Source organism: Larus michahellis, chromosome 3 (genome assembly GCF_964199755.1).
Source record: "Larus michahellis chromosome 3, bLarMic1.1, whole genome shotgun sequence".
Lineage (NCBI taxonomy): Eukaryota > Metazoa > Chordata > Aves > Charadriiformes > Laridae > Larus > Larus michahellis.
The window spans coordinates 114,643,353-114,658,158 of NC_133898.1; the positions used below are offsets into that span (position 1 = coordinate 114,643,353).

The following is a 14,806-nucleotide window of genomic DNA, read 5'->3' on the forward strand; positions in this document are numbered from 1 at the left end:
AGTGCCTGACAGTTAACAGCGATTTTTTTTTTTTTTTTTTTTTTTTGGTAGTTGCTAATCTCTTGAACTCCAGCAGAATTTCAACTGCTGCATTTTTAGATATCAGTGAAACAATTTTAAAACCTGTTATGATCATTTTATCCAAATTGGCTTCTTCGGAGGGAAAAAATAAAGGGATTTGGAACATAAGTGTTTCAAAATTTTAACAGAATTAGTTATGTCGAGCCGTATGGCCTATACTGTTCCCATTAAGTCAGTGGGAAATTGATTTCTTTATCTTCAGTGGGATGAATCAAGTCCTCAGCCAAGGCTATGCCACAGCCTCAGGACAGGTGCCTCTTTCCAGTGGAGCCAGCGATGGAATGATGAGAAAATAGATTGGATTAATTGCATAGCGTGCTCTTGGGATGACATGTGGTTATACCTTTTAAGGAGTAAAATGGAGCTGTAAAAAGCATAGTAAAAAGCATCCTAGAGATGCTTTTAAAAACATGAGTGTATTAATTCTGTGTACAAGATTGTTTTTCCTACGTGTGAGATTGCTTTTACACAATCCTTAGGCGAGCTATTCAAGAAAGGGTGGAGTCCCTTATTCTAGTTGGCTCTGCAAATGGCCAAGGTGTGTCTTCATCATTAGATCCACCATATTTTTCATGTAAATAACTAACTGTATTTTTTTCTTTTTCATGACAGGACTTGAAAAAACCCTTTGATAAAGCTTGGAAGGACTATGAAACAAAAGTGTATGTATCTTTTAAACTTTTATTTAAAAGGGAAGTATAACTGAAATCTATAAAGGTCATTATTTAATGTTAAGGTCCCAGCCCAAAGTCCTAGCTGGGAAGCTGAGCTTTTTTTTTTTTTTTCTTCTTTTTTTTTTTTTTTTCTTAAAACCTGGAACTGTGTGAAAATACAAGTGCATAGACACAATCATTTCAAATTCTGTAACATGCAACTTATTTCAAGACAAAATTGTCTTTTGTGTGTGTGTATGTGTTAGTGTGTGACAGTTCGTGTCTGTGGTAGACCTCTTTGCTTAATGAAGTTCCAAGTAATGAGCATAACGTCTCAGTGTATGTTCTTCCACTGCAAATTCTTATACTTCAATTGAGAAAGTTTTGCTTTAATTGGGAAATATTTTTTTTTCATTTTTAATAGTGTCCATATTACTACCTGTAATCTACTAAATGAGAAAATCTACTTCCTTTTCTGTCCTCCTCTACTTTTGGAGGGCAGTACTATATAAAAGGAAAAGTTAGCTACCCTATGTTTTCATCTTTAACTACCAAAAGTGCAGCAACATAATTGTACTTGATGTCCTTTTAAGCATTTGTTGTTGCTGTTTTTTTTTCTTCTCCTCATCAGTGACTAATTCACTATAATTAGCAAGTTTCTTTAGTCAGAAGAGCACAGAAGAAATTATATACTTTGTGCCTGAGTGTTTTCAAATGTCTTAACAAAAAATGTCAAGATTATGCAAGTCAAGATTTAGTACTGGATTTGTTAGCCTAAAACTCTTGTAATGACTCTTTAACATCTTTGGCTCTAGTGTGTCTCATGAGACCATGCCCTATGCTTGAGGTCTCCAGGAATACGTTATTTGACGCTGAGCCTTTGGCACTTACCAACGAGGTGGTAAGGCTGGTGGGGGCATGAATTTTTTTGCTGCTACCAATCCAAAACTGCCCATGATTCCAGATTGATCCAGTAACCTTGGGAAACCACATTTAATTAGTGCAGTTTATTTAAAGATATAGGTATTTTCTGCATTTCATGCCAAGGTTGGATGCTCTTAGCAAGTGTCTTGTGCACTGGAAGTGGATGAATACCTATGTGAGTCTTGTCAACTATGTCTCATGCTGAGCGTTCAGCCCAGTTTGCTATAGGACACTTTTTTGAAGGTGCCTGATGCACATTATAAACAGCTATAAAATTAGTTTTCATAGCAGAATTTTATATCCAGCTAAATTAATCAAATGAGTCAACAAAGCTGAGCAACTAAAATCAAACATAATTAATTTTGGTATCTTGTAAATCTTCAAGTGGTTTAGTGCCCTACATCAGAACAGTTGTTTCCTGGCTTGACCAAGTCAATTGTATCAGCACAGCCAATAATCTCTGAAACAGAATCTTATAGTGGGTTTTATTGCTTGTTCTAGTGTTACCTGGATTGTGGCTATTGGCTAAATTTCATGTCACACATCCATCATCTTTGATCTTCTGAAATGGTGCTGCATGTGTCAGGCCATTTCTAATGGTACAGGTCCAGAAGAATCATATATGATGACACTGTTTAACATAAATAGCTTGCAGATCCCCAGCCACCTAGATTGGCTGAGAATCTAGCACTATTTTTTAATTTTTTTTTTAATTGCACAAAGTTATAATGATTATCTGGTTGGTACCCACTGTTGTGTGCAAACAGACTTCAGAAATTATTCCTGTAGGTGGTTTACTTAAAAAAGCAACAAGTTTAGCAAGTTAGTTAAATTTCATTCCTTTTGTGAATAAGAACGGTCTAATTACTGCTTTCTAGGCTCAGTTGTGAAGAAGACCTGAGTGGCTTTTGGTTTTTGAAACTGCCTCGCTACAGCTGGATTTTCATAACAAGACATTCTGAAAAGTTGAGATAAACCTCCAGTCTGAATCCTTGGAACACTGTGATGGCTCCAGTGTTTCGTGTTCTTAATATCAGTGAATTTGGTGCCGTGCCAGCTATCGGCTGTTGAAGTAATTAAGATTTCTAACCATTGCCCATAGCAGTAGTTGATCTCTGAGGATGGGCCATAAAGAACAGTCCTGTAATTTAGTCTGCTATTGTCTACCTGTGCTTGATTGCTGGATCTGAATGCTTGTTTACTTACGTGTAACTCCTTCATAGTGACATCCCACAAAATTTATGTGCAGAATTTAAAATACATTTGCACGCTGCTGGGACACATACCAAGAACGCTGTTACTACTGGACCAAGATCTCTGATGCTTTTAGAATTTCTGATAGAATATTCACCAGGATGAGTATGTTGCAGCAATGTAAAGATTTATACTTAGATCCTCAGTTTGGTCAGAGCAGGTGGTCTGTTTCAGAGTCTTTCAGAGTCAGGTGTTCCAGAAATATTTTTACTTGCTTTTTTAACCTAGTTAAGTACTTGAGAAGTAAAAATGCCATAGAAAATGTATTTGAATCTGCATATTTGGGGATTCTCATTTGAGTTTAAGGACAGTAGATACTTGGAAACATTGTTGTGTATGTTATTTTGTTCAGGATCTGAAAATGTGATGTTGACATGTTTATTTTCTGTCTGTGGGATTGAATCCAATGTTGCTTGTATGATATCATGAGGTTTGGTTGTGGTTTGTTTTTTCTTTTCCTTTTAACCAACAGTCCTTTAGAAAGCCTACTCTATGACTTTGCTTTCAAATTAGACACTTGGGTTTTGATCTGAGACAGGTTCCTTTTTCCGCTGGAAGGAGATACCTCTTTACATGTTACCTCTAGTTTCTGCAAGTTTTTTTTAACAAATGAAGCACACCTCCTTGACAATGCTTATTTCTAAGCTATTTATGTGTCAGGTTATTCAACATGCAAAAACAGAAGGTAGCATGTGTTCATCAGGAAATTCTTTCAGATCCATTACCATTTTCCGTGATATTTCCTGGTGGTGGGCTGGTACAATTTATTTGTGCTCTAGTTTTTTTAAGTGGTTAGATGAAAGTTCCCATCAATATTCTAGAGTTTAAAGCTCTTAGTCTAGCCTGTTGAACTCCTTCACTTTGATCAAGACCAAAGGATCATCTGCTTGAGGCTTGGGATAGGGAGCCTGGGAATTCTATGTACAGGAAAATTCTTTAAAACAAGGGGCTTTTTTTGTGCGTGTGTCTGATTGATTTACAACAGCAGAAGTTACTTATTGTGACTTAAGTTTGGCAGTTGGGGAATATTGTTTTTCAGTGCAAGCTGCCTCAATTCTACCCAAGGAGCAAACCAATTTTGCATAGTTCTGTTGAGTTAAATTCAGACTGGAACTTCCTCAAGACCCCTGCCCCTGCAGCAGGACTGTGGGATTTGTCAGATCCTCTTGCACATAAGATCAGTTCCCAGAAAAATTGAGAAGTTGCCAGCTGTCGTTATTAGGCGTTGATCTTTACGAATCAGAGACGGGAAGTTTAATGATGTGATTTTGAAGGTGAGAATTTTAATTCGAGCCTGAATCTGTTCCAGTCTGCTTTATCATCTACTGAATTTTGGACATAGAAAAACAGCGAGGTTTTTCTGGGTTGCTATTATATATGCCACTGAGGCTTCTTGAGATAATAACTGTTTTGATTCTGTGGCTGTCCGAAATGGATCTGAACTTCCTTATAGCTGTGCATTTTGGTCATCTGTAGCAGTGGGTAGACACTGAGTCATCTCAAGAATTCTTGATCGTGAATTGAATTTCTTTGTGGTAATAGCTTCACAGTCTCTGCCTTGACAAAAAGGGCAAAGGGACTGGGAGAGCTGAGCTCAGCCTCACCTACAGCTTGTGCTGCCAGAGTGGGATGGTGGATGGTAGGTGTTGATAGCCAGAGGTTTGCTCAGCCTTCTTCAGTCTCTTACCTTCGATGACTCCTTTTTTGGACTGTGCCTTTTAGTTCTTTGTTTTTTTCCTTTCTTTTTCTCTTCCCTTTAGGTTGACAAAACTGTAAAGGCTGCTTGGCTACTCTTTATCTGCATATCCCTCTGTATCATATGCTTAAAATCATACCGTTCATCTGCATTTCCTAGTCACAAGTACAGACCTGTGAAGCTAAGCATCAGATATCAAAGTGGTATTTTTGTAGTCTGTGTAGAAGTAACAGTATCTTCATCCTGATTTCTGTCTCGGTAGGCTGTCTTTATAAGGAAGAATTGGAGCTTATTTGCCTCAATATCTCATCTCTCTTACTTGCACCTTTGTGATGACATATCTGGTGCTAATATACCCAGGTGTGACCTATTTGAAAAGAAATTCAGTTAATTCAAAAATGGCGTTTGTCTTGCTTTTTCCCCATAGCAATTTCTGGGATGCTACTTCAAGCTCTGTATGTAATTAAGTGTGCTTAAAAATTACTATGTATCTAGTTTTCTTTGGGAGAGTGATGTTCAGATCCATTCTTAAACTCATGGATCACCGTCCATCAGTGTTGATTATTATGCAACTTCTTCACTCTGTAGCTGCCTAACTTCTCGGGGTATTTTCCTGAACATCACCTGAGCCGAAGTAACTGAGGGAGGGTGGATACATTTTTCTTAATACCTTGGGACTGTTTTCGAATAAGGGAGTAAGAGGAGCAAATAACCCCGGAGCTTTATGCAAGCCTACCTCCATCAAAAAGCTGGGAACATCCTGAGGTGACATTCATGAATAATTCATCTTTTCTCACCATCAGTCATTAACATGCTTCAGTTGAAGCCATAAAGATTTTAAAATGTGTTTAAAACTTTAAAGTAGTTAAAAGCAGTGCATTTCTCTTAGGACCTCAGTTACAGCCTTTGTTTCCCATATAAGAACTGCCACCACGGCACCGCAGCGGGATTAGTCTGTCTGTGTCCTTTGGGTAGAATTGGTGCAGACTGGGCTCTTTTTGTTTTGAGGCAGTTGCTTTCCCCAACGTACTTAAACACTAACGGCAGACACGCCGGGGGAGCATATGGGGAAGGAGTACACATGTCATAAAAACTGCTCATTCTCCCAGCAGGCAGACCATAATCAACAAGGCGGCAAGCCAGATTTCACCCACATTCTTCAGTTTAATCCATCCTGTTGTGGTAGATTTTGAGGTAAAGACATTGTATTAATTTTTCACAGGAAATACAAGCATTAACTTACTGAAGCATGTTATTTACTCATTTTTTAGCTGAATAGTAGTGTCTGTATTCCAGACATAAACCTGTCTTTCCTGAAAAGAAAGAAATGTTAATTTTTTTAATAAAGGTGTCTTACTTTTAGGCCTGTAAATATATATTATCTTCAGAAGTCCTTAGCTAGTAAGTGTTGTGCTAATGCTATGAAACGTAAATGTTTAATGAAAACTAACAAGCTTTTCCTGGGAAGGCTGGCTCCCTCTCCTTCTTCGCCGTTCTCCTTGGAAAAGCCGGGCATGAGGTCTGTTATGCACAAGTGAGTGAAGAGAACAAGTTGTTTGAATGTGCTTATGAGATTATGAGATCAAGGCAGTAGGCTGGGGTGCATTACGTTACAGTGTGGAAATGCAAACACTTGTATCTGGATATAACTATCATTAATGATTTGTTTCTGAACCATTTGAAGCCAATGGAAGAATGAACAAATTCTGCAGGCTTCTGTAAAGACGTTAATCAAATAACAATTTGATTAAGTGATGATATTTCCGGTTTGGTAAAATAATTTTTTAAATAATATATAAAAAAACTTACCTGAAAAATATGCAAATTTTCTCAAATTACTTCTTCAGAGCTCTAACTTGACTCAGTAGATCATTGATATTCATAGACTGTAGGTATTTCTGCCTCATTTCCTTTTAAAGCATGTACATAAGACAAAGCGGAGGTCGCATCTTGAAAATAGTGGCATAGAATGAAAGTGCTAAATGAGGTAGCTTTAATATAGAGTCATAGAATAGAATAATATAATCATTTAGGTTGGAAAAGACTTTTAAGATCATCAAGTCCAACCGTAAACCTAACACTGCCAAGTTCACCACTAAACCAAGTCCCTAAGTGCCACGTCTACACGTACCTCCAGGGATGGGGACTCAACCACTCCCCTGGGCAGCCGGTTCCAATGCTTAATAGCTTTTTCAGTGAAGAAATTTTTCCTACTATCCAGTCTAAATCTCCCCTGATACAACTTGAGGCCATTTTTTCTTGCCCTGTTGCCTGTTACTTGGGAGAAGAGACCAACCCCCACTTGGCTACACCGTCCTTTCAGGTAGTTGCAGAAAGCAATAAGGTCTCACCTCAGACTCCTTTTCTCCAGGCTAAACAACCCCAGCTCCCTCAGCCACTTCTCGTAGACTCCAGACCCCTCACCAGCTTTGTTGTCCTTCTCTGGAACTGCTCCAGCACCTCAATGTCTTTTTTGTGGTGAGGGGCCCAAAACCGGACACAGGACTCGAGGTGGGACCTCACCAGTGCCGAGTACAGGGGGACGATCCTTTCCCTAGTCCTACTCACCACACTGTTCCTGATACAGACTAGGATGCTGTTGGCCTTCTTGGCCACCTGGGCACACTGCTGGCTCATATTCAGCTGGCTGTCAACCAACAGCCCCAGGTCCTTTTCCACCAGGCAGCTTTCCAGCCACTCTTCCCCAAGCCTGTAGTGCTGCATGGGGTTGTTGTGACCCAAGTGCAGGACCCGGCACTTGGCCTTATTAAACCTCATACAGTTGGCCTCGGCCCATCAATCCAGCCTGTCCGGATGTCTCTGCAAAGCCAACCTACCCTCAAGCAGATCAACATTCCCGCCCAACTTGGTGTCATCTGCAAACTTACTGAGGGTGCACTTGATCTCTCATCCAGATCACTGATAAAGATATTGAAGAGAACTGGCCCCGGTAGTGATCCCTGGGGAACGCCACTCGTGACCGGCCACCAACTGGATTTAACTCCATTCACCACCACTCTTTGGACCCAGACATACAGCTAGTCTTTTACCCAGCGAAGAGTACACCCATCCAAGCCATGAGCACCCAGTTTCTCCAGTAGAATGCTGGGGAAAATGGTGTCTAAGGCTTTGCTAAAGTCTAGGTAAACAACATCCACAATATGCTGCTTTGAGCCTGAGATTTCATACTAAGTGTTTTTATTTTGAAAGAGATTACCTGCAAATTAAATGGAAAAAGCTTTGAATGGGTCTGCAGATATTATGGATGAAATACTGAAATGATTTGGATGTGTTTTGCCGGCTCTGCCCTCTTCTCCCCCATCCTCTAGTGCAGGATGACCAAAGGGGAAAAGCTTTCCAGCATTTTCAAAGGGAAAAGATAACTTCTTCATTCAAGACTTGGGTGATAAGAGAGTCGTGCTTTACTATCAACCTTGGCAGGTAGTAGGGTAAAATGTAGGTCTTCCACTGAAAGGCTAGGGTGCCAGAGCTGAGGTTGGACTCTCGGGCTGAAAAGGAAGTCTAGACAAAGAAAGGACATTTGAAATTAAAATGCGTAATATTATTGTGTCAGACAAAATAGCCCTTGGAAGCACTTAATTTTCCAGAGTGCTCCCCATTTAAGTCTGTGCCTCCCAGGTGCTATTCCCAATCTCTGCTCCTTCTCATGTACGTACCCAGACTCAGCCTGGGTTACTGCTGTATGGAGAAGGAGAGGAAGAAGGACAGAATGGCTGCCCAGCCAGCCAGTTCACTACTGCTGCATGTACGCAGGGTGTTCTAGTTGTTTACCCTTGTTCATTGTCTGAAAATAAACACCTGTCTTTGGCATGTTAAAGAGTAAAATAGGTCCTGTCCTTTTTAAAGTTTAAAAAAAAAAGCCTACTTTGATGTTTATTTATGCTATCATATGTATGACAAAATTGATTTCTTTGAAATACAAATTAAAATTTATACTGAAAAAACAGTTGGTTTTCACATTGGAGCTGTAAAAATAGTCATATAGTAGAAACTGAATGGGCAGGACCATTTATTTTGTATCTGATCGACTTTTCTGTTGTAATTTTTCATCCTGTGTTTCAGCTTTATTTGTCTGTTACACAAATCTGAGCTCACAGTATATTAGCCATGTGCAGCTGTGTTGTAAATGGACTGAAGTGTGCTCCGATTTTAATCTTAGTCAGCAAAGTCTATATACGTGACATGTGCTGCATGAGCTTCAAGAACATCAGCTTTACAAAACATTTGCATCTTTCTTATTGCTTCTAGAGGATTTTTCTAGTTTTCCTAATTTTCTTATTAATTTTATGTAATTGATCTGCCTGGAAAACCTGAATACCCTGCAAAATTTGGAAATCCCACAATGGTACCTCGTAGAACTGTCTTTGCCAGCAGGATTTGGTTAATGTCACTGTAGAGTGACACTTGAAGCTGAGTTGACCCTTGCATGTGGATAGGAAACACAGCCAACCTTTAGCACTCCGAAGATTTGCCTGCAACACTGCTGTACACAGTTTCTTTGTTTCCCTAGAAACAAAGTGCTCTGTAGTATCAGTCAGATTGGAGGTAGCATATTACTGTAGAAAAACAACAGGTTAAATTCAGGATTACAAAGCTGAAAATGTACATAGAGACTAAAAGCACCAATAATAAGGAAATGCAAATGTGAAATGCACCATCGTGTATCTCTGGTGCTTGTCAACAAGAGATGGTTGGGTTTTTTTGTAAAGCATCTCTGAAATTTTTGAAGCCGTGGAGCCTGAAGCTCCAGCAGCTGGCTTCAAGGGTGTCTTATTTCTGTGAATTACTTGGTAGATGTCGTTACACTTTAGTCTTGGTTTAACTACTTTTTGCCTGTGGAGTATGATTTATCCTTTAAAGAGTAGAAAGGACTCTTTCACCGAAATCTAGCTCTTTCTTTAGAAGGAATTGAATTTCTTAAAACGACGTATGCTGTAATATTGTGCATAATGTTTGACTCTTTGGCAGTATTGTCTTTTGGTTTACCTAACATCTAGGGACACCTTATAACATATTAATAAGCTCTTAAGATTTTAGAAGTGGTTATGTCATCCTATGTTTGACTCTTGTTCTCTGTAAACGATGAAAATATAACTATCAATTTCTATTGTATTGTTAGATTTGACTCACGTTTCAAGTGAATTCTCTGGTCTCATGAATTAGATTAATGTGGAAATTGAGAGAATTAAAACTGTCCTGGATCTTTGCTCTGAGGTTTGACTTTCTTAGAACTATGAAGTATGATATAGTCTAAACTCTCCTAGAATGCGTGCTAGAAAGGAGATGCATATGTGTAATTTTCTGTGAATCTTTGTAATGGTTTCTCTTCCTTATTCACAGTTAACATCTGGTTAATTCTTGTGTTTGGACTCTGTATTCTGTGTCTACAAAATGGCATAATTGGCAATAAGTGGGTAAGAGTACAGACTTATTTTTGATGAAAACAGAACATTCTGTAACTGAAGTTTTCTGCAGGCGAGCAAAGGTTTTTCAGAATATTTAGCCTGCCTGCTTCTGGCGGGATGCAATGGGGTGAGGAGGAGCGCAGAGCTGGCTGGATGTTCTGCCTGCTGGGATACTGCTCGGAGCTGGCTCTGCTGTGCCTGCCAGTACCGGGAGCGCAGTGGAGCTTTCTGAATTGCTGTTCAAAACATTTCCCTGTGGGAATGTTATGGGATGGGATTAATGGGATTAATTCTAGTTTTCCCTTGCTGCTTGAGGTGTAAGAGGAGGCAGTTCCTTGTTCTTGAGAACTGTAAATACAGAATATATTGTTGACTGGAAGTCCTTAGACCATCTAGGATGTTTTCCCATAAGCTGTTAGGGTAATGTTAACATCAGGTTAAGAGAGCACTTGAGACATGTCATCCTTTCAGAGAGAGAGCTGAGAGACACTTGACTGCCCAAGAGGAGGTATGACAGTGCCTGTGTTATTTGTTCCTCTCATCTGCTTCCTGTATTCCTGTGTAATGCTTCCTCTTCAAAAGCAGTATAGCATTTCCCCAGGAAGCTCTTTCCAGAATTTTCAGCTTCTAAACAGTACAAGTGGCATACTAAAAGTCTTTTGCCAAAAAGTAAACACCCTCATGTATTTTCTTTTATTAATGTCTTTTTTCATAGCAGGCTTGTCTAACTTGGTAGTATAATTATGCTACCGCCTTTGGAAATAATATGGAGAAGGGCTGTAACAAACACACAAGTGCGTTTAGGGGAGTTATACTGTATGGCAAACATTGGTTATTCATTTACATTCTGCAGGAGAACCTGTTTTATTCAGAGCTCTTGGAAAACGTTCGTGGAAACTTTTAGGGAATTAGGACAGCTGGTCTAGCAGACTTTGGAGTCTGCAACACAGCCGGCTGGCTGGCATTCCCAGTGCCAACTGGCTCAGTAGCAAGTAGAGATGGCAACTGTGATTTTGGCTTCGGGAACCCTGTATATATAGAAGATGACTTGATGACAGGCAAGACTCAATAAAGCTGATGACATAATTGAACTCTGCTAACCAGTGTTTGGTCAGTTGGGATTGAAGATCTCCCTACATTTTAAATTAAAATTCATTATTTTGCTTCTGGGTATTTTTTTTTTCCTTCAATGTAAGAACTTAGTATCTTCCTCTCATTTAGTACCTTCTTTTGGAATATCTGTCAGGACATTATTTTAACAGATGATTGACTTAGATTTCAGCTACTCTATGTCATTGCTGATCTTTAATCATTGTCAAATTTCAAATGAAATGTCGTCTGGAAGTAAGTCATATGCAAAGCTACAAGAGTTTGAGTCTGCATCTGTCAATCGACTTTGTGAATAATCAGTTTTCCTGAGAAGCTGTGGATTTCTCACTTCATTGACTGATTCTTTGCCTTATAGTACAAAAATAGAGAAGGAGAAAAAAGAGCATGCTAAGCTGCATGGGATGATCCGTACAGAAATAAGTGGAGCTGAGATTGCAGAAGAGATGGAGAAAGAAAGAAGGTTCTTCCAGTTACAAATGTGTGAGGTAAGATTGAATGTGAAACTGATGTTTTTCTGCTAATATTTTCAGGATTAATTTTGAAAAACACAATTGTTTAATGGCAACTGTGATGTTAAAGGGAAATACCAAGTTATTAATGGATTTCATTTGCTAAAACGCTTTTTTATTCTTAATCCTGATGTGCTAACTTTGCAGGGAATTTAGATCTCTTCTCATTTCACTTAAGTGAATTGTAGAATAAATAAATAATGCAAAGCTCAATTAAACACTAAGAGAAGATGATAATAAATAAGGCTTTACACTACTACCTCACTATAAGTTATTTAAAGTGCTAGATCATTCTCTAAATTGTTCTGTATGGTGACAGCTGTTGTGTTATGAGGAGAGACTCCAGTCTAGCACACTGTTAGGCTGGTGCTGGAACAAAAGTGCTAAGGATGGAATCCAGTTGTCTTTCAAGATGTTTCAGAATGTTTCTACTTTGAAATCTTTGTGATTTTGAAGTATGTTAAATCTGATGTGAGTATTTTTGGATTGATTCGTTTAAGGACATGTCAGATTCCGTGGCTGGGAATTCAAGTTGCTGTGTTCGTTCTTCCTATGCATTCACTCAAAAAATATACCCCGGGTCTTTCTTCTGTTTTTACTATGCTAATCAGCATAGTTAATTTTCTCATTTGCCAACATAGCTTAACAGCAGTTGTCCTGAATACCCCTTTTAGTAACTGCATGCACTGATACCGGGTAGAAAGGCTTCATGTTCTTATGTGGAGTCAGACTAAAGTATTCAAAACTGATGAAGGGATTTGAGTACCCAATAAACATATGGATGTTGCCAGCCAATAGTCATAAAAGGGGACTTTGTTTTGGTTTTGTTAGTAAATCAGAAGTGTGACATATTGAAGTTGTATCATAAGTACAGGCTAGTTCTCTATAAATTGTGAAAGTGAACTGAATGCCAGATGCCTAGAGCTCCATTTTAAATTAACAGGAGCTAGAGGTGTGATTCTTCTAACTAAATACTATCCAGTGCACGTGTCTACATTTAGGCTATTCATCTGTTCACCTGAACCAGCATAAAAAACTGCAACATTGAAAGCTGGCACTTGGATACTGCTTTGTTTTAGTGGACTTAAAACATTTAGGGTGTACTGCAGGTAAGGGAAAACCAGATGCATTAGAGCATTGGTAAGAAGATATTTCACTCCTTTGCTTGGAGATCATTGTCTAAGCAGGGGTTAAAAATTGTCATCATTTAATGGACAGTTAAGGACTCCTGTAAATATTTGGTCAATCTTACTTCTGCTTGAATGGCTGACATCCTTTGTGCTGTGGCATTCAGGGGAGGAGCTGTCACTTAATATGGACTTTGATTGTGTCTAATGCAAGAGGACACTAATTACACTTTTTCTTTTTTACTTGGCAGTAGATTTTTAAAATCTCTTGCTAAACTAATTTGCTGTAATTACCGTGTATAAGGAATTAATAGAGAAAAAGATAAAATCAGAAGGCAGGTTTAAAATATAGTTAAAATAATGCCTCACTTTTTTTGAGTAAACAGCTTATTTCCATAATGACATCTATTTAGCAATGAATTTAAGAACTAGTGAGCTAGATACCTAGATGGGCTGCTAGGGTTAAGAATGGCTTCCTAAATTTACTACACAAACCCTTTTATGCTTCCTTTAACGCAGGCTTCCACTAGGAGCCATGAAGGATGTTTTAACAATTTGAACTAATCATAGTGAAGTCGCACAGAGTATCAAAAATCAGCAGTGACAACAATTGCTTTTGTGTAGTTAACCCTTGAAGACACTGTTTGATGCATTCTCTTTTAAGTCTTCTAAACCTGCAACTGTTAAAGCTTGTTGAAATATAACTAAAATATTAAAAAAAAAACTGTAGCAGTGATAATTAATTTCTTTTGTGAATTACTGTTTCAACAGTACCTGCTGAAAGTCAATGAAATCAAGATTAAAAAAGGAGTGGACTTGCTTCAGAACTTGATCAAGTATTTTCATGCTCAGTGCAAGTATGTTTTAGTTTTCTTTATATCTACACAATAACTGGACCAATGTTTTGTTTTAAACTTCTGACATCATCATAACACTTTTCTAGATTTTTCAAAATAAATCTAAAATTAAACTATTCTTGCTGAAGTTTTTGACAAATTACGGTGGTCATAGATTAGTCATTGCTCTTGTTACTGTATTCTGAAACATCTAATGAGGTTGAGCTAGTCCCATAGAATATAATTGTCTGTTCCAAAGGAGTGATGCACAGTGATTTGGCATATTTCATAAGCTACTCTTGAAACAGAGCTATTAGTTTGATCTATTACTTATTGGTCCATTAGTTTTGACAGGCTTTTTTGAGTGCATCTAGAAATGATCTGAATTAATTCTGTGCTTAAGAAAAATAAATTGCATAAGCAGTGGGATAAAACTATATTGAAAGAATCACTCTTTTTCTAATTAATTAGAGGACTTGGGAATAAAACACAAAGCTCTCGTTAGAATGATGTACTTTTTTATGGTAGTTTTACAGATCAATAATACAGCAATAAAGTCATAGCTATAAACTTGAAAAAGCTGCTGTTAACCTGTTCAAATCAGTAAGTTTTCTTTTCTTCTTAAAAGACCAGTCTGCATCTATGTAGGTTTTTTCCCTATATAGCTGTGTTGCTTTTAAAATCAATTTCACTTGTACTATGTCATTCATCTGCTCTGTCCATTTAATAAGATTTTAACAACATAAATGTTGTGTTGTTGCTTTCATGTCGGCTTCCCGGAGTGAAAGTGTTTTCTGTTGCAAATGATGGAGCAATTTTTAATCAAAAGTGCATGTAGTTGTGGTTTCTTTAAATTTATTTTTTAAGTCTCGCCTTTTTTTTTTTTTTTTTTTTTACACGAGCTGGAATACTTGGCGTTGATAACATTCCTGTGCCAATACAAAAATACCTATGATACAGTAAAATGTAACAAACTAACAAACTTAGTTTGCATATAGGTCATAATTAATGCTTGGGAAACAAAGGTGTTTTGCTTTAGTAGGAAGATTGCATCGGGTGTTAAATTATTTGGCTTCAAGAAGTCACAATTATTTTACATCTACTAGATCTTTTGCTGTTGTACAAATGAGTCTTGCTTGTTCTGGGCTTTCAAAAAGTGGGATGAGAACCTGCATTGGAGATGAGAAGGA

General features: G+C 38.1%; 1 protein-coding gene across 2 annotated transcripts in view; it reads left to right on the forward strand.

The window, feature by feature from the left end:
• ASAP2 (ArfGAP with SH3 domain, ankyrin repeat and PH domain 2) overlaps positions 1–14,806 on the forward strand; it is a 90,830-nt gene that overhangs the window by 37,780 nt on the left and 38,244 nt on the right. For both annotated transcript variants that reach the window (XM_074581796.1, XM_074581797.1), the window contains exons 5-7: positions 694–743; positions 11,500–11,629; positions 13,552–13,637. In XM_074581796.1, coding sequence (XP_074437897.1) covers positions 694–743; positions 11,500–11,629; positions 13,552–13,637 — 266 coding nt within the window. The remainder of the gene's footprint in view (positions 1–693; positions 744–11,499; positions 11,630–13,551; positions 13,638–14,806) is intronic.